At 37.6% G+C, this 20,990-nt stretch overlaps 1 protein-coding gene across 6 annotated transcripts in view; it reads right to left on the reverse strand.

Moving 5' to 3' along the window:
- The window catches only part of diaph2 (diaphanous-related formin 2), a 375,689-nt gene that overhangs the window by 150,637 nt on the left and 204,062 nt on the right, over positions 1 to 20,990 (reverse strand). For all 6 annotated transcript variants that reach the window (XM_082548121.1, XM_082548120.1, XM_082548122.1 and 3 more), the window contains 2 exons: positions 18,046 to 18,147; positions 13,289 to 13,383 (listed from right to left, as the gene is read on the reverse strand). In XM_082548121.1, the coding sequence (XP_082404247.1) occupies positions 13,289 to 13,383; positions 18,046 to 18,147 (197 nt within the window). The remainder of the gene's footprint in view (positions 1 to 13,288; positions 13,384 to 18,045; positions 18,148 to 20,990) is intronic.

The following is a 20,990-nucleotide window of genomic DNA, read 5'->3' on the forward strand; positions in this document are numbered from 1 at the left end:
TAGGTTTAGACTTGGTCCAGGCTCTGTGACCCAGTTAGTGGATTGTCTAGTTTTGTTTAGTATACATAAATGAATACACACTTTTTTTAACAGATTTATTGGAACAGATTTTACTCAGTGCACAGTGGTTTGCTGATGGACTCATACAACAATGACAAGATAAGGTCACGCAGTTACTGCTCACTGTTGGTTTATTACTGTGAGAATGGTGGCCCTTAGCCAATTACTAAACCTGATAACGAATAAAAGATATCCAAATTTCTGCAGTATTGCCAACATATCCTTGCTACTGTCTATAAAATACATGCAGCGGGTTGTCCATCAATCTACAATTGTCTTATAAATTTCTTCGCAAAAGAAAAAACAATCCTGCTGGTAGTGAAGTTAAAGATAAAGATGGAGATGAGGAAGATAATGGGAGGGGCTGCGTTTTCTGTAAATGTTAATTGTTTGTGTGAAGGTCAGCCAAGTTAATAAAATTGACCACAGCGACTTTTCCACCTCCTTTTTTCAGAGGAAAAGAGAGGAAGATGTGCCCTTTTCCAGTTCCTCACAAAGCTTCCTTCCTCATTAGCTCCCCAAATTTATTCAGCAGGAGCAGACTGGCGCAGGATCACGTGGCCAGATGGAAGCCTAGACAGGGAAAACAGAGAGCAGACACAGCTACTGGGCCACAGGCCTGGCTGACCATGCTATAGACCTCAGCAGTCATCACAGACAACACAGCCAGAGTCTACTTCCCACTAATGATGACATCTCTGTCCTTCCCTCAGGGAATTCAGCAATATAAAAAGTGAGCTATAATACAAGCCATGCAGTCCTGTTTGGGATGAAGCCATTAAATCAAATGTTTCTTGCTTTTGCCAAAGCCCCAATTAAGGTCTGCAGCAAGCAATGGTGCTTTTATAATGAAGGCTTTTGATCATGTCAACAGGAACATAAATATTTTTTTAGGATATGAAAAAAAACAACAAAAAAACAGAGCAACAACAACAAAATCTTGGTGCAATTGTAATTTTAAGGATCATGCTGAAGTTAATAATGACTGGGAAAACTTCGGATCATGCTAAAGTGTTCCGAGGAGTTCTATCCAAATATGTTTAGTAATGCAGCCGTTTAGACCGCTTAGGTACAGCTTACTATCCAAAATTCATGTGTGACATCCATGTTTCACTGAACCGAATGGCCTTTTTCTGTATGCAATAAAATTCCAAAAATCTAAAAACTATCTACACTCTCCTGGTAGATAAACTCAGAACAAAATAAGCTGTGAATAAAGTTCTTCTCGTGAACTCTAAAAGATAATATTAGCAGTCGGATTAGTAACAGTGCTGTCTGACATTGTAGAGTTGGCTCTGAATAAAACAACGGTAATATAGAGGAAAACTGTTCATTTGTTGCAATAGCTACAGCTAATACTGTGACAAATCATTTAGATTATTCTCTGGCAAATAATTAGGGATATGTCTTCACACTCATAATGTAAGTCTTTCACAATGTCTTTCCATTTCCATGAGTCTGGTCTGGCACAGAAGAGACATGAAGGAAAAGTATCCTTGGCAGTCCTTGTTGATAAATGTATTCCAGTCCATTTATAATAATGTTTGTACCTTTCAAAACTGATGCGGCACTTTTACACAGCATGTAAATCCAAGACCAGGCATTACATATATAAACTTTAACAGAAAATGTCTGTTAAATTTGCCATTTGCAAAGTAGAAACTGCAGTTACATTATGAGCACCTTGCGAAAAAAGTGAAATTAATCTAAAACATTCAAAATATGGAAGTTGAATGCAACTAAATGAAAAACAAAGCAAGAAGACAAGGTAGTGGAAAATCTAATCCACCTTGTGCTTGTCATTTCATTTGTCTGTCATCTTGTTAATTATCAGAAACCCCATAGAGTACAATTGACACAAAGGCAGCACCATATGTGTAGCAATGTGGGAGTCTGGGTGATGACGCTGGGCCAGACTCCTCACCACAGGCCACCAGACACACACAGCAGTCTAGGAGAGATTACTGCAAGTATGCTAGCAAAACTACACATTCATTTACCGCCTTGGGCGAAGATGAAGGCGCTACGTATCAGCACATGTGCCAAGACACGGCGAAACATGAAGCAACAACAGCATGTTGTTCATGCTAAATCCTCAAAAAAGAAAGCAGGTGTAGGTGAAATGTGTGTAGCAACTGTATACGCATTTGTCGTAAGATGTTTTATGCGAAACGTAGTGAAGAAACTATTGATATGAGTAGAAAACTGGCAATGTCATTGTCTACACGTTATATTAAAAAGACAACATGGCCACCTGTCAGTTTGAAAACTGTTTGGATTTGCATAGCTGAGGATTTTAGTTTTTCATGTCTTGCTTAAAAAAACTAAAACATAAAACAACGATGAAAGTGGGAACTTAAGGACACAGTGCAAATCCACACAGCAGTTATGTGTCAGTCACAAGAAGGGAATGTCCGAAAGCATACCCTGCTGCTTTATTGTCTATTTTACTTTATTGCTCCATAAATACTATAAATGTTTAAAAAAGGAAAGAAAATAAAATAAAGCATCACATACTTCCGCACAACCTGACTCATTTAATTTATTTTGCTAACGAAATGCAGGGTTATTTTAAGCAGTATTCTATTAGAAAGAATACAGTTTAAGAAGGATGCAACACATAACTGCAACACTCAGTGGCTAATGCATCTAAAAACAGATCGCAGCAACATGGCATACAAGTTGTATGCCAGAAGTGAACACGACTCGATCCACACCCCCAGGATCTACAGCAACAACAATGGAATGTCATTCAGACTAAAGAAGTGTAGTTAGATGTGAAGGGAACGGATGGGAGAGGGAACATAGTCCTACTGAGGGGAGTGTACTACCAAAAGAGTACGGCAAGTCCTGAGGATCCAACTGAATAGGAATAACAAGATCTGGACAATCAACACCTACGTGCGCCAGATATGAGATAAGTTGGCTTAATAAGCTGGCCAAAGGAGGAGGTGGAAGCCACTGACATAAAGACAAAAAAGCCTGCCTGGATGTCCCGAAGTCAAACCTCTCGAGTGGTTGAGAATGACTGAGCTAGGATCAGGTGGGCCTTTCAGTTACATGTGGATAAACTGGTGATGGCTAGCCAACCTGAGTAGTGGTGGACAAGTGGAAGAAGAAGGCCGTAGTAATAGATGTAACGATACCACATCAGGAAGAAGGAAACAAATACTGAGACTTAGAGTGGAGCTATAGAAGGTGTGGGAATGTGAAGGTAATTGGAGCACTTGGGGCAGTGAACCCCAACCTGGAAAAGTGGCTCCAGCACATCCCGTGAAGGACATCTCTGCTCTCTTGTTCTCTGTCCAGAAAAGCACATTCCTAGGAACATTCCTAGATACTGACCAGGACCCTTATGCTCCCAGGCATCTGGTAGAGGAGCCGAGCTTGATAAAGGGGATAAAGACTGTCCGCAGGGCCGGAGGGGATTTAGTTTTTTTTGTTTTGTTTTTCTTTTACATATATATATATATATATATATAGATATATATATATATATATGTAGATATATGTAGGAATAATTTCACTATTAGTACTCAGACTGTCAAGGTGGGGATTGGAAGCAGCTGAGAGGGTAAAGAAGAGTGTAAAAGTAATGAGATACAGGTTTCGGTTCACTAAACATTTGCAGAGGATGACAGTGTCTGTAGGGCTTTTACTTCAACACTTTGATCTCTGCTGCTGTCAATTCACAGTTTCATAGCATTCAGCACTCACACGCCAAGGTAGAACAACTTAATGGGCAGTACTGGGTATGCAATAACTATAAACTTTAACAAACAGTTTAAATGCTTGCATGCGGTTAAAAAAAGGATTGGTGATGTAGTGCTTAAGAAAAACACTGACATTCAGGCTACAGTGACAGTGCTTACTGTATCTGCTAAATACATATATGTATATATGGTGTATATCATCATCAAATTTCATTGACTTGGACTTGTAAGTACAATAATACTACAACTCATACCAGAGCTCTGAGCAGCATATTCCCAAAAGTAAAGTCAAAATGATAAAGAAGCCCAAGAACCCTTGAGATACAATCAGCGATATTAGAGATACGCCAATCGATGGAACTTTTCTCAGAGCAATAAACTCTTTATTAAGTTGGGTTAAATAAAGGAGAAACGAGATGTCTAAAATATGATCTGAGTAAATTGTGCCCCTTTTTAAAGAGCATATGGAAGGTTTATAACAAAGACAGAAGACAAGCCATGCCTGCCATGTGTTTGACAGATGTGATTTTCTCCTTTTAATTGATTTTCTCCTCAGTTTTTGAAGACAGAGAAACATTTGCTATTATTCCCACACTTGTGATGAGAACAACATGGGACTGCCACTTATCTGCCGTGACACCTCAGCGGGCTTTTTACCTGGCTCATGGCAAATCAGTGAAGACTTTGGGTTGAATCAATAACAAAATAATCAACAGATGCAAAGACTTCTCAGCTTTCTGCAAACCTTACTTCTTAAACCAGCCCCTGACAGTCTAAAAAGAAAGACTTGGGCAATTTCAAAAGTTTCTTTTTTTTTTGTTTTTTTTCTCAAACTAAGCTTAATAGTCAAAAGAAAGAAAAAAGCAACTTTGCACAATGCTCTGTGGGCGTAGACGGCATCAATCTCAAACAAAAGGTTACTATTACTGTAAACCGAATACATGGAACAAAGGCTATCAAGTTGTGTTTTTGTTTATGCAAACGGGGGCACTTTTGACTGAAAAACAATCAACGAAATAAAGTACACTGCAACACAAATTTGGCTTGGAAATATTCAGCACTACAAAAAAATTAGGTTTACAAATCTCAAATAAACTATTGTTATATTTCAAATCATATCGAATGCATTTACAATTACTTTTGTGCTTTTTAAAAATATCTTAGAAAACATTCCACAATTAAATCTGACACTACAGGAGCGACGTACAGGTTAAAAATAAGAACAAGCAGCAGAAAGAAATGGCAAATCATGTCTCGGAGGTAAACATGTTAAACAAAGAACATCAGTCTTACAGCTGCATAGTTTAGACAATCTACATCCTGCCAAACGACATAAACACGTCAAATCTCACTGTGAGCAAAGCGACAGTGACAGACTGACAGGCAACGAACTGAGTGTGGCAGATTCTAAAATCGCATTAAACTAAATGGGAAATGCAGTCTAAGAGAAAAAGACAAACACACAGAGAGAAGAAAACAGGTTGGGAGAGATGTGGGGAGGGATTAATTTCAGGGTTGGGGCTGGAAAAGCTGACAGACTTAGTGTGACATTAAATTTGCCTTTTAGGATAAAATATGAGGATTTTTTGTTAAACATGCATACCTGAGCACTTGTATTTATGATGGAAGGTGTGAAGTGCGATTAAGAGTGAGGGTAAGAAAGCAAGTACAAGTTTACACACACAAAAAGAAAAATTAAAACAGAGAGGTGGCAAAAGAGACAGAAACAAGCAACACACACACACAAAGCAGTGAAAGCAAGAGATTAAAGTGCATCCGTTCTCACTTGAATAGGTGCGAGCCGTTAGGACTTACAAATGAAACTTTTTCATAAATAACTGACAATAAACTTTGCTTTAAAACATGTATTCAACTATTATCACTCCTCTATGATGTTCATATTGTTTTAAGAATACCAGGGGAAACTATATTCAAATCATTTGCTAAGAAACAAACTTGCCAAGGTGGAGATAGCAGGGTGAACTTTACTCAGCTGCACTGAAATTGTCACTCATTTGTATCCATTTTTCTTTTGCCATGTCTCATATAGTCTTACTAATACAGAGCATATATGAGGCGACTGTCAATCATGTAAGAACAGAGCATGCATGCAAAACAGTAATAGAAATTAATTTGTTTATGGAGTCTGCCTTCTGAGAGGGTTTCTTTGAATGATGTGCCATCTGTCACAGTAACAAAGACACCGAATTGGAAAGTGAAAACAGAAAACAAATTTTTACTTGGTTAAGGAAATACAGCACCCGGTACGCCAGAGAAGGAGCTGAATGGACCGCACATAATCAAAATTTAACTGCTGTGGTGCATTGTGAATGGACTTCCTACTGCGTGTGTAGGTGTGTGTGTCTGTGCCTGTGTGTTTTTTCCTTTAATCAATATTCAACCTTAGGATAGAGTACCTGGCCAGGACCCTGTGGTTACAGATCAGCAGCTTGGTGATGATCAGTGAAAAGTACATGCAGTACCTTGGGTGCTGGCCATCACTTCTAAAACACATTTTGATATAGCACCAAATCAAGCCTGATTTCTCTTTTTCCTTGCCTTTACTTTGTTTATTCAATACCTCCTCTCCTTTCCTGTCTTATTTTTCCAGCCCTCCCAAGTCTGCATAATGTATTTCACATTTCATTGTTAAATTGGCATTTGATGCAGAGTAGAGTTATGTGCTGTGTGCCAAAATAAACCACAATTAAGCCCATGGGGGCTCGTTTCTCCTGCTTAAGCTCTAATCCAACAGGCCCATACTTATCACCATGCCCCACATGTGCACTTTTACACCATGAAAATGATGCCCAACAATGTGCCAGTCTGCTACAATCACCTGTTACAGCAGCGAACAAAGACTGGCATGGGCACTGCAAGACCCAGCAGCCAATGAGCAACTGCATAGGGCCATGCATATGGATGAGCATGGTGGTGATCTGGGTGATTGACAAGAGAGATAAACAATAATAACAAGCAAGGCTAGTTCCGAAGACTCCTGTGAGACCTGGTGGAAAGGTTGTTGCCATGGCGAAGTGAAGGGATGTAGTGAAAAGCCAAAAGCTGACAACACTTGTGTTTACTGGGAGACCAACTAGTCAGTGTGTATTAGGACTGTATATGATGCAGTAAGTTGATACGCCTTTAAAATTGCCATTGCCAGTGAAGAACCTTTATTATTATCATTAGCTTTACATATAAATTGAGCTTCAAAGTAAATATTACATTTATGTGAAAGGTATATCGTATTTGTGAAGCATCAATTATCCATTTGTGTTCACATAGCCGATTGAACTGAAGTAATCATCATTTTTATGCAGCATTTATTAGCCACGTTAGCGACCGATTATTCAGCCTGCCACTTTAAATTGTCTTCACTGATAATGTGAACTGATATTGATGAAATGACAGCCACATAATCATCACTCTTTGAGAATCAGAAAAATATTAAGAGCCCTAAATTATTTAAATTTCTACGTATACATGTTACACATCAGCGCATTTCTTTCCCCAGAGAAGTAAGGCATAGAAGATCCCAAAAAAAAGAAAAAAGCCATCAAAGGAAACATGAAGTCAGGATATCTGCTGTTATCTTAGGGCTGTTAGACACTTTGCTTTCACTTTGAAAATGAAAACATATTTTCAAAAACCTACAATGCAATGAGCAAAACAGGGACTAAAGAAATGCTATAAACTGATAGCGGAGACTGCTTTTCCTGTTTTCATGTACAGGATATCACAGCAGGGTCAGAATAGGTCAGACTGGGGAAATATTTATTTAAATAAGTGCTGTACTTGAAAAAGAAGGTGTAATACATACAGGCTATTGGTCTGTTCCTGTTGATATTGCAGCATTGTATCATTTTCATTTTTTCTGCACTAAATCAGGAGTTGAGTGCAATGTATGTAACAATTTTCTGCTTATATAAAAAGCATAAAAAGGAATAAAGAAATGTCCCACTATTTACCTAAAAGCGCTGGTATGTCAACCAATGAGTAATAAAAGTGATATGCATACACTGACTCAATTAGGATATGCTAAGTTTAAATGCAAGCTAATGGCCACTATTATGCAATTCTTTGATATTTTTACTAGTGCATTTGCACACAACATAGGGCAATACTAATTACAAATGAATAGCAGCGGTGCAGTGTTAGTCATTAGCCTTTCCTTTTGAAAAGAAGATGGGGTAATATAAAATACATTGGCAGACATTAAACATTAAGGAGCCACTCTGATATTCTGCAAAACAAGCCCCTAGGGCCATATCATCCGCTGACGAGAGTTAGCTTACCACACGCACCAAAAACTGGGCGTACTAAAACATTTAGTGATGACTCCCCCATTTCAAAAAGCTAGATCACGTGGTGTGTTCTTAGTAGAGACCGAGAAAAGAGCTGCTCTCCAGAAGCCTAAAGTTTAATTCTCAATGCAGATGGGGTAAAATAGAGAGAGAGAAATAATTATCTGAATTTTAAGACTTTTATTTATAATTTGGTGAATCCAAGATTGATGCTGCAGCATGATTAAGCCCCTACATATGCCCTCTTTTAACTTCATTTAGCGAGTTGGATTGGCTAAAGAAAGAGAAGAAACTGAAATACCCAGGATGCAAAGTGGAGGCAAGTTCTCAAAAATAACTGCAGCAATCGACCTGATATCTATTAAAAGACAAAGGATGATGATGCAAAATACTGCATATATTGCATATTGCATTTATGAATTCCCAGACTAAAATTGCCTAATTTAAATATAGTCTTTATGATTACATGTTTGCTCTCACCTACTGAGGTCAATGTAGTGATGCGCTTTAATATGAAATGGTTAAATTAGAAATGGAGCATAATTGGACATCACAAGGGCTGTGATCTCCAACTATGTATACAGCATGAAGAACCACGGGCTGTTTTTGCTTGATGGAAGGAGAAAAGCTGATTAGACCTAAAAAAGCTTATATTTGCCCGGGGGAGCATTAGAAGAGGGTATACATGCATTGTAGACAGCTTAAGAATTTATAAACTGTAATCGCAAAGAACTATTTCCCAAGATGTGCCAATTAAGCAATGAGGGAATGCAAGGTAGTCCAGCAGAAACATTGTACAAGAATAATAAGGAAAAAAGTGGCAAGACAAAAGAACGAGCTGAGAGAGTGCTTGGAGAGTATCCTTGCTAAGCATTAATCTAAATTCCTAAAAACCAACACCTCTTAATCCGTCCTACTGTAAGTAAAAAATAATTTAAATAAGCCGTTGGACACAGTTTCTCTTTGAGAATGCAAACCCTGTTTAATACAATAATGGCAACATTGTCAGCAACTTTAACTTCTTTTGCAATTCTCCAGTGACAACTACTCTAACAGAGAAAGGTTATGAGCTAATAACTCCCTGCATGTGTACCAGTTGATTGCACTATAAACTATTCAAGTTTACAAGTGCTTATTAATAATCTGGGCATTGTTTGGCCTCCTTGTGTTCCTTTGGCATGAACCGTAAGGGCATGGGACCAAATACCATCATTATGCCAGTTAAGCCTTCCCCCCTCTGGGGCAAAGAGGCTGTTGGGTACTTTTGGACAGATAAAAACACCAAAGGCAACAGTTTAAATCAGTAACAGTAGGCTCATGGGTACATATCCACAAAAATGATTGAAATAATGCAAGTGTGGAAGATGTGTTCTTAGCCAGAGTGCTGCTTAGGTCTCGTAGTCTTGCAGTGCCAAAACTAAATGCAAACACAATAGAACCTGGCCCTGAAGCCCACATGTGCCTGACTCTTTCACACACAAAAAAGGTCTACAGGACCCTTCCCTTGCTGCTTCTCCTGCCACCAATAAAAGCAATGAATAGCTTTGTCAGGATGTCAGCTCTTTTAAAAGCAGACCTTTGCAATGCTTTCTGAGACTCAACCTGCTTTCACTGAGCCAACTGGTATTGTTGTTTGTCATTGTCCACACTGTTATAATCTATATGGTAGTGTGGTGACTCTGTCTTTTAAAATTTGATGAAGCTGACCTGATTTACAAAATGACCACCAGCACTATGTCTATTGTAGTCAAACAAAGAGCACAGACAAAGAAAGAGGGCATGACAGAATGCAAATGTGTGTGTGTGTGTGTGTGTGTGTTTGAGGACTGTGCACACATTTATTGGTTAGATGATGCATAATGCAGTTTTACAGGGACTAGAAAACAGAGGGGATAACTGACACCGTCTATCCATTTGCATGTGCCGTACTTATGTTTGCATGCTGGGTGCATGGAGATGAAAATAAGGGTGCAAGCATTCGTGTGGGGCATGGATGAATGGGGAGATCCAGGACTGTCTGCTAACATTCAGGGATGTGTATATCATCTCCGAGGCGTTGATGGGCCCTAATGCAGAATAAGGAGAGCCAATCAACTCCTATCTATCCGCTCTGCCAGGGTGACACATTGTAGGGGTACTTCAAGGCCAGCGTACTGCCACATTCTGCTGACAAATCATTACATTAGACATGTCGACTGAGAAGGAAGGTAATAAGATTGAGTTACAGGGTTTTAGATGGATTATGAACACCTCTTGCTTCCCTGATTCTTTCCATTTTCACCATTCTTTAAACTTATCTGGTTGATTCCAATTGTTGAACAGACATTTGAACTTGGTTATTTTCGTTTCATAACGAAAACTGCACAGCCAGTTAAAAAGGAGGAATTATTCATGTCTCCTCTTCTTCACCACAAATACAGGCACTCTTTGTCTAATTGCCAAATGAATTTTTCAACGTGGCAATTTTTGAATGAAAAAAAAAACCACTAAAAATTTCCATTGCACATTTTGATTGTAGTTCAGTAACAGTAAATGACTGGTGTAAAACCAATAGCATGTACACTTTTGCTAAGAAGAGCAAGAAGCAGAAGGTGAAGATGAAGAATACGATGAAGAAAGTTTACTAATAATGTTTTTATTGTTGTTGTTGTTGTTGTTACTCATTTACTTTTGAAAGCGTCCTTGCTTTATTTTATGTGTGTGCATCTGTCCAAAAGATAAATGGTGATTGGCGTGTGGCTGAAAGTGGGTGGTGAGGAATGATTAATCAGCATAATGAATGTGGATAAGCACTGTGCAGATGGAGCCCACACTCAGGACTGTGTCACTCAGCAGGGAGTCTTTTTGCTTCCCTTCAGCGCCTCTGCACAGTTTCAACTATAGCTATAATTGTATTTGTTGGGCATGTGTTGCTTGCTGCCTCGTTTAATTTGCGAGCTCATTTCTGCACGCTTTTGCTTTATAATCACCTCATTCATATTTCAGTAGGATGGTTATCTAAGTATACAATTAGCAACATTTTCATGTAAATAAAAATTTACGCATTTGTTTTGCTTCCCTCTCTTGCCAAACATTATTGCAATGTACCATTTGCAGCAAATCGTGCTTTCAGTCAAACACAGTTTAATAAGTCCTCGAGCTTCACATTTTAACCACTACATGACATGCGCTTTGAGCTGTCTGTGGGTTCAAACTGATTTTTAATACCTCAACCTTAATATTTAAAATGAACTTCATTCTCATAAAATGAGAATGCATCAGTGTTATATCCATGCATTAAACAATTGCATTGGATTTAGTTAAAAGCTTATATTCCACAATAATAGAATATGTATGCATTGTCACCCACTCAAATTCTATTTATACACCATATATAAAGGCTAGTAAACCTCTAATGTAAGAGAATCATAATTTAATTAATTCAAAGCAAATTCAAAAGAGACATTATATAACATTAGCATAACAGCAGGTGAATTAACAGAAGAAAGAATTGTTAATAACTGGGATGCTATCCAAACTGTTCCGCCTGAACTTTCTACTTCAGACCATGCAGACCATTATTTAACCAGCAGTGACATACATGCCAGATGTGTGCCCCTTCTGTACCAATAAGTTAACCCGGTTGGTCACCCTGGCTCCCCCTAGATTTCATGACATTAGCTTGGTTTTCAGATGCTCTTACTGAGTCATACGCTCATTCTCCTAAGCCCCGTTGAGCCTTTTTGTTAGAAACCCCACTGTCCTGCTTCACATTGAATAAAGAGTAAAATGGAGAAAGTAAATGGGGACAATAAAAACCTCTTTCTAGCTGTTTGAATGCTGAAAAAGCTACATATGACTAACCCTGAGACATTTCTCATTGGTGTATTTTTGCTACATTCAGCCACGATTTGTTCATCACATCATATGTGGTGCTGTGTGTACTGGCAATGTGTTAGTACTTTAACATACTTCCGCCCCAAAGAGGAGGGATGTGTGTCCTCTCATACACACCCTATGGCTGTACTTTCACCTAGTCAGTTTAAGGGTTGATTTTGCAGGATTTACATTAGTTGATGTACAAATCGTGCAAGTTTTGGTGGTAAAGGATATATACTGGTATATACAATATACCAACCAGAAGCAACATTAAGACCACTTTCAAGTGAATTGAATAACATTAATCACATTGTTACTTTGCACAGCTATACTGGGGAAGTTTTTTCCTGGGAATTATGTGGGCGTTATGTTGGCACATGTGCTCCCTTACTAAACATTGGTGCAAACCAAGTAATCACCCACCTCCACACCACAGCTGCATTCTGAGACCACACTAGAACTTTAACACAAAAGCAGTGTGATCCAGCTCATTGGCCAGGAATGACTTGAGGAACACATGACACTGATCTGACTGAGCATCTACAGGATGTGTCAGAGCAAACGCAATCCAAAGAAGCCCACCTCACAACCACAGGACCCAATAGATCAACTGTCCCAATGCCAGACACCACAGGACACCCTTCGAGCTAGTGGGAACTTTTCCCCCTTTCTCTGGACCTAAGCTTGAAATCAGCAGCCACTTCAACAATGTCCACTCCTGGTTGTCAAGTAAAGAAAAGGGGGGGGGAAAGACTTCTGTACACACTCATGCACAGAAAGCAGTGTATCACTGCCAAGATTATACTGAAATCAAATGTTCTATTTGCTACTCACCCCTAGGGTACACACCTCCTACTGCAGAAATAAAACAGTAATAAAAGCCAACATGCTGCTTTACTCACAAGGACAGTGCAAGAAATGTTAGTGCAGATTGAGGCTCAGGCTGCACAGTGATGCATCTTCACCTCAAGTGCATCCACCTTGTTTTCAATTAATGGTTTTTTTTTGAGACAGTGAAAAATAAAATAGAAAAAAACAAGTAGCCTTTAGAAAGCTCATTAATCACGGTTTAAAACAAAGACAAGACGAGATGGGGGTGGAGTTGAGGAGACTTTGCCAAGCCTTCACCTTCTCCATCCATTGTAATAGGATAAAGGGTGGGTCTCTATGGTCCACATGAAAATGAGACGACTGACTTGTGCAAAAAAAAAAAAAAAGAGACCACACCAGGTCTCCACACACACAAAGTTCACACATTTTTTAGAAACTGCAAAGTAACAGAGAAGGGTAAAAAAGAAAGGAAAAATGGGGGGAAGGGGGGTACTTACGCACCACACTGAGTATCAGTCTTACCTGGATGAGTGATTCACTCAGTCTCTCCTCGTCTACCTGGAGCACAATGTCCCGGATCTCTTCATAAGGCAGGCGGAACGAGCCCAAGAAAATTGCTGTTGTGATGTAGACAGAAAAGAGTCATTTCCTCTCCCTTTTTTATTAGACTGCAGGCTTCAAAGAGACATTTCAGCACAAAATGACCACAGACCTAACTTTCCACTTGGAAAAACTAATGCATTTTAAGCCTTTCGACTGGATAGTCTGTGTCACAAAAGCTGGACAGGAAAGAAAAATCAAGATTTAACAACAACACGTAAAAGAGTGACAGGTAATAATAACAATACTAATAATGAGAATATTTTTAATTAGCTGTAGGAGTGTTTGTGTCATGTGAACAGCTACATGCTTTTGTAAGGGTGGATACAAAGGTGCCCAGTGAATTTGCCTCAGGGCAAAGCCTCATGGCTGTTTCACACTCCAGGTGGGGTGGCTACATTGAAAACTGGAGCTGATGGTGTATCCAGGTGGAAGTCACACATGGAGGTTTGGTAATGAGTTGGAGGAGAGTCACTCAACAGCTGCTTAACTACTGAAGCACTGGGACCTGATGTCTGTATGTGACGTGCAACAGAGAAGGAGTGCGTCCTTTTTTCAGCTCTTCATAGTCTACTGCTACTTAATATACAGAGTATTTACTGCGTTTAAGTCAGTCAAAGCATAACACGCCGTTGCTATCACCTTGATTTACGATATAGTGTTGTAGAGCTTTAGTCCCATAACATCTAGCATCATTTTCTGGTTTCACTACATAATATACCTACCTTTCCTCAGCTCAACATTTTTTGTCATATAAAGCACATTGTCTTTGCTTTGTATTGCCTCTTCAATAGACCTACAGCTGGATATTCAGTACTGAGTTCTCTTAAGAGTCGCCCTTCATAGGTCATATGTATTGGATACTAGGACACATTGGAGATTCAAAGTGAGGGAAACGTAGATGGGAAGGCAAAAAAAAAAGTTCCAGGCGGAAAATCCAACATTTGGTGCTATCAGCTTGCACCTGGTTCTTATTTCCTGTGATGGTGTAGGTGTAGGTGTGTTGATGAGATTCAGCAGCACAATGCCGTTTTGGTGCACAATTTAGCAGAAAATTGCACCTGCACATTCCCCCATGAGGATTAGTATGTATGTGTTTTTCCAGGTGCACTGAGGTGTATTTTTCGTTTTAGTTTGTATACAAAGGAGCTTTGCATTACTGCATTACTGATACGGGAATCAAACATCTGATTCTTATGTTCCATTTTCTGTACTGTTGAAAAGGGATAGAAAGCGATACTATAAGTGATACTACATCTATAGAGATACAACAGCAAATGTAGTAGACCACGCAATGCACGGTTTATGGCATAGCTGCTCTAAATGAATAGCATTGGTAATTATCAAAATCATTTTATGTTTCTGTAACAGTTAATCCGCCAGCATGTGGAAGCACTTTAATCGACATGACATTTTTAATGCTGTGATATAATTACTGTTGTTATCCATGAATTTTCAAATGTACTGTTTTTCAAAAAAATATAAAAAAGGGAAACACACATCATTATTTTTTTATTAAGGCGTCAAATTGAAGTTATTTATTTTCCTGAAAAGAAAAAAATAGTTTGAATAGTTGAACATTATGCTCGATGAATTAATTTGAGCAATATAAACATGAATTCTGTTTGTCTAATAAGTAACAATATGATTTTTAGCTTTAAACTCATTTTTGACAGATTTTTTAAATATCTGTGTTTTCTTGGTTTTTATGAAAGGTGGTCTAATAAATTTATTAAGTATCGTAGCTCTATGCTGAGTTTTTTTCAGTCCTTTTTCTCTTTCAGGAAATACAAGAACGCAGGGTTTGTATCTCCTCTCACAACACTCTCTCACTGAGGCAGACCCCACCTCTAAGTGTCCCTCTGGACTTAAATCTCTCAACTCTCTTCTCCAGCAAGAATAGAGACAAAGTGCACATGAAGATGTTAAAATTGCATGTATAGTAAAAAAAAGTAGTGAATATAGCACACCAGACTCTGACAAAACCTAAATATCTCCAATGGAAGTGAAAACAGGTGGCATGCTGCCCTGCAAGTTTACTTTCTGAAATGCGTTGGAATTCTGTTTGTGCATTAATTCTTTTTGTGGAAACAATTGGTTTTCAATGGTTTCTAGTTCTAAGCAGAATTGCAGGAACTCTTCACTGAGAAACCAGTTGGTACATATATCATCCCGTTTTAATACATGAATTCTTAAACATTATATATAAAATATATATTTTTTATATTTTTTTATATTTTAATATTTTCTTGCCCGTGTAATCCAGCTTTATTTGCTAATTTTAAATTAAGTATGCATTTTATGTCGGTTTTCCATTTATTAATTCTCTTTATACAGCTGCTACATTGTGCACAAGCTGTGTTAAAAAAAAAAAAAACAGCGGCAGAGAAAAGTGATAAAAGAGAGAAAAGCATTGTGCCGAGTACTTTTTTGTTCCAGTTGGGGAAGTATATTGAGTAGGAGATTTACTACTCTTGAAGCACCTGACATACTGAATAAGATTAAAATTCATATGAACTGTAGTACATTGTCTTGACAAGCTACTGTAATTATTATTAGTAAGCTAACTAAGTGTAAGCCTTATTTTTAAAAATCTGTTTACGTTGCCTTTATGAGTTTATTAAATTCAGTTTCAGGCCAGCATATTCTCTGTAATAAACTCTCTTTTCCAAAGATGAGTGATTTCTCGATCAGATAGATTTATATAAAGCACTTTGAGTGCTCAGAAGAGTAGAAAAGCGCTATATAAGAACCAGTCCATTTACCATTTATTTTAATTATTTTGTTGTTTCAGCAACATTAAATCTAAAAACTGTAGTTTTGAGTTAAAATATATATTCATGAACATTTTTTTGTATCGAAAAAATACCGAACCGTGAATTTTGTGTATCGTTGCACCCCTAATATATATATATATATATATATATATATATATATATATATATATACATATCCCCAACTAAGGCTAAATACCGGCACAAGACCGATAGATGACAAGTACTGTAAGGAAAAGTTGAAAAGAACTTTGAAGAGAGAGTATATACATATATACATATATACATATATAGTTTAAGATTTTAGGGCTACACTATGTCAAAGCTTCTATACATTAACTGCAACCCCCCCAAAAAATGTCTATGCAACACCATTTAAGTCTTAAGACCATTATTGCAAGGTGTGATGTATACATTCAGTACAATAGCAGGCCACTGTAATGAACAATTTTCTTAAACATTAAGTAGTAATTTAACTTTGGTCAACTTCTCTCTTGTATTTAAAATATTTGCAATATGAAATGTTAAAGAACATATGTTAGTTTTTCATTGAAATTTGAATTTACTAGCTTTCAGCTTTTCATGATTCTTAAACAAGGTTCATATGTACATTCAAATAATCAAAAAGTTAATTTCTCTAATTTGGGCTGACCCTAAAGTCAAAAGCCAACATTAAGCTTAATATAAGTTCAAATGATCAGACTTTGGTACGCATGATTGCTATACCACAATACATAACATGGTATTTACATTACAACTACCTACATATCTCAGTCACCGGACCTTCAAAACTACTAAACATCAAAACTGTAAAGGGAACTCAGAGGCACGCACAGAATATGATCTATGATGCTGTAGTATGTGTCAACGCGGCTCAGGAGAGCTGCATAACTAAGTACAACAACATGCTTCCAACCCATTTCCTTCCTGAAGGTGAGGTTTTCTACACTCTTATTTTTGCCTCCTGTCAAATTCAAAGCCCATCTGCTTGTTATATAATAAAAGATGGCAGTGACACCTATCATATCAACATTGTCACAGCCCATACAAGGATGCAATGACGTGCAATGACAGAATCATACAAATGCAGCAAACAGGCTTCTGTGTTTCAAACTTGTGCTCAATATTTAGCAAATTTAAGTAATTTATCACATCTCTATTTATGGAATATGTCATCACTTGTTTACAATTCTCACCCTTTCTGCTTAAATAACAACAGTGTAAAAGACACATGTAAACAAATGAGTGGACTGCAATCTAAACATTAATCCATTTTTTAACCACTTGTATTTCATCATGGGACTGGAGCCTATTTTGAGAGTTATGGGGCAAAAGGTAGGAGACACTCTAGATTGATTGCTGGTCATACAATTCATTCACACTCACACCTACGGCCCAACACACATGTCTCGGAGTACCTAGAGAGAGCCTACACAAGCAAGCACCAACTGACTGGCATAATCTTAACATGTGACATTCATATTTGTTGAGGTGTTATGATCTATATTGTCACTCTGAGCTATATTATACCAAATCTTTCAGACAGGCAGATATGCTAACAAGCACACACACTATTTAAGAAGAAGGAGTAGGAGTTCTGTCTGTTTTTTCTAGATCATTTGCATGTTAACTGAAGAGCAAAATAAGAAGAAGCCTGGAAGGTGACTTAATACACCTGTACTAGGTAAACAGGCTAGTCGCGGCCACAAGTGATTTTAAACACCTACATGTAATTTCAGTATTCAGTTCTAACAAAAATGTGCTTTACAAATCAAAAGGCTTGGACGCAAATAAAACACTACATACCAATTAAAAAAACTCAACAAAACACCATCCTTACTGAGGAAGAACATTCAGTTATGGTTATGGTTCATTTCTGTAGGACAAATAACTGCATCTACTTACAAAGATTCTGTGCAGTCTTGGCATCCAAGATACGAAGCTCTTTTGCCTTTTTCTTAAATTGTGGCACTTTTTCTTCATTTTCATCCTTCAGGTCTTTTCTTGCTGCAAGAAAAAAAAAAGAAATATTACATACGTAGATATATAGATACATAACATAAGAAATACTCATTTTGGGGACAAGAGCATACTATTAAGCTCAATTTTGAAGCTAACTGCAATCACCATTATATAAAAGCAAGAATTGAATGACATTAAACAACATTTTTCCACCATTTCTCAAAACATAGAAAAATAATTAATTTACATACATTAGAATCTCAATGCATATTAAAAGTAAGCGTACAGGACAACATGCGTTAGATGCCAACAGATGGCATAAACCAATTAAAAACCATTGCTTCAGTACCCGGAAAGTAGTATTTTGGTCCTGCATCTTTTTTCTCTAGACAAAAGGCAAAAGCTAATCAGCTACTGCTGAAACATTTGGCAGGTAATCTAACTGATCAGCCTGTGATGTATTCTACACTTAATGTGAAAACCTAAAATAAATGACTGAATATATACGAAACAGTCACACCGATTCTAAATGTGTTACATTAAATAAATAAACCTTCAATAGGTAAAAATGTTCACAAATGTGCATGGTTTTGCCATTTTATACACATAAGCAGCAATACATGGAAACTCTACAGTGGAACTGATTTGAATGCATTGCTTTCTGCAGTCCTTAACATATGTCATATAAGGTTGGTGATAGGCAGAACTGATTGATGTTAGCAATCTTAAACATAAAAGTGGAACTACATAATAGGCAATATAATCATCTGCAGCATCAGAGGAAAGTCTTGCAGACAACTTTCCTATCTTCATTTGCATGTGCCAACACTTTTGTCATTGTGACAGTGGGTAGATGGTTGATAAGCACCGCTCCTTCCCTTAGGCCCTGCCTGTTAACTTCCTAGAGCCAGGAAGATAATTGTGTTAGCCCCCACAAATCCCAAAAAATAGTATTAAGTCTGTGACTGAACACAATAGACGAATTTGTCTAAGAATGAAGAGACCCTATGTTTTCATAATGGACAGATTATTGAGTCTGCACACTGGGGAAACACCACAATAACAGTACTGCAGTAACACCCAATTTGTCTAAAAACATGAGCCTGCAGGGGACAGAATCATACACATGCTACTCCTTTTTTCTACTTTGTTTGGCAAACTAAACTCTTTAAATGTCATGATGAATTATTTTTATGAATTTATCACCTGCTGGACTTTAAATGCTCAGATGTGTTTCAGAAAGAAGAAATCTGCTCATGATCAAAGCATTTTAACCTCCTGGGACCTGCGTCCACATATGTGGACATCACATTTTGGGTTAATTAGACTAAAATACTCAATTTTGCTCTACAAGGGCCTGAGATCCACTTACGAGGACATTATGCTGCTACTGTTCTATCAACATTTTAAATGAATATCCTCATTTGTGGCTCTGATTTTTCTTAAAAACAAAAATAAGATAAAAAGAAAAAATCTGGTAATTCTTTGTTTTTACATTCATCGGGCCCCAATCAGCCCAAATATCAAAGAGAAATTAAAAATGCTGCCGTGGAAGAGTTCGGGCCTTAGGAGGTTAATGTTTGTCTCAACTATGTTATTGAAGCTGGGGAAAAATAGCATAACGGTAGACAGCACTATCACAATTATCAAATGTCCAAAAAGTCCAAAATAATAAGACCAGTACCTAATAACTTAGTTGGCTGTGAGATTTCACAGAGAATTTGCTAATACTGAACGTAATTCTACTTTATTCATACAAAACAAGCCTCTGTGGTGGAATTCAGGTGCACTGTCAGACAACTTTAACACCTGTGTCCACCTAAATCTGTTAAACTGTAATTACAGTACAGGAGAGACTTCAGAATAAAAATGCAGCAACATGAGAAAGAAGATTCCTTAGATCCTTCGCTCTCCCCCAGTGGTTTATGAGAGGCAGCACACTTTGTTGCTAATCATCACAACTGCTCAGTTTAAGCCCAAGGTGGGAGTCTCCCAGGAAATCTAGAACAAACAATCTGCTCCCTCAGCGCAGGCTTGCATATTTGAAGAAAGACTCAAAGAAGCAACATCTCCTGGGCAGCCAGAAGAAGGAATGCTAAAGGCACCTGCCTAACTCAAGTGCTTTCAAGGACGCACATGACATTTGGGATGCAGTTGTTTACTACTGGTAAAACGCTGTACCTATAATACAAATGCTACACAAAGTATTATGGTTTGATTTTCTGTCAAAATAATAGCGTGATCCTTCAGGAGGCTGTAGGACACAGCACTTTAACTTGCAATATAATACACGAGTGTGCACATGCCAACAGAAAGGGTGAGACGTGGGACTTGAGAATTCATAAATGCATTTAGGAAGAGGATGTTAGCCAATTCATTAGTGGCTGTGTTTTAAGTGTTTTACACAAGGCACAACCCTCATACATACTTGCAGTTAAGTTAATGTCATAAGAGAAAATCCCACTTTATTTCAATATTTTAATGGATAGTGTTTTAGTTTAATCTTTGCCAGGAAGGTACCTTTATTAACAATTACAAGTAATTAGGAAGAACGCAATAGCACTACTGAAAAAGCCAAAAGTAATAAATGACTGTTCTACAAAGTAATTAAATAATGAAATTATTTTTATTTTACTGTACTACTGTACACTGTGTACTAGTAACTAAAAATAATTACTAATATCTATCTATCTCTCTCTCTTATGTCATGCCAGAACGTCTGAATTCCTCAAAGAAAACAGACGCAAAAAAAAATATTAATGAGTTAAAAAACAACAAATCCAATATACAGTGCAGGGCCAGTAACCAACAAAGAAATCATCCTTCATTTCCTATGTGGCACGAACAAAGGATCTGAGGAGGAGGAAATAAATAAATAAATGAAAATA

The sequence above is a fragment of the Aulonocara stuartgranti genome (genome assembly GCF_965226115.1).
Source record: "Aulonocara stuartgranti genome assembly, chromosome: 2".
Classification (NCBI taxonomy): domain Eukaryota; kingdom Metazoa; phylum Chordata; class Actinopteri; order Cichliformes; family Cichlidae; genus Aulonocara; species Aulonocara stuartgranti.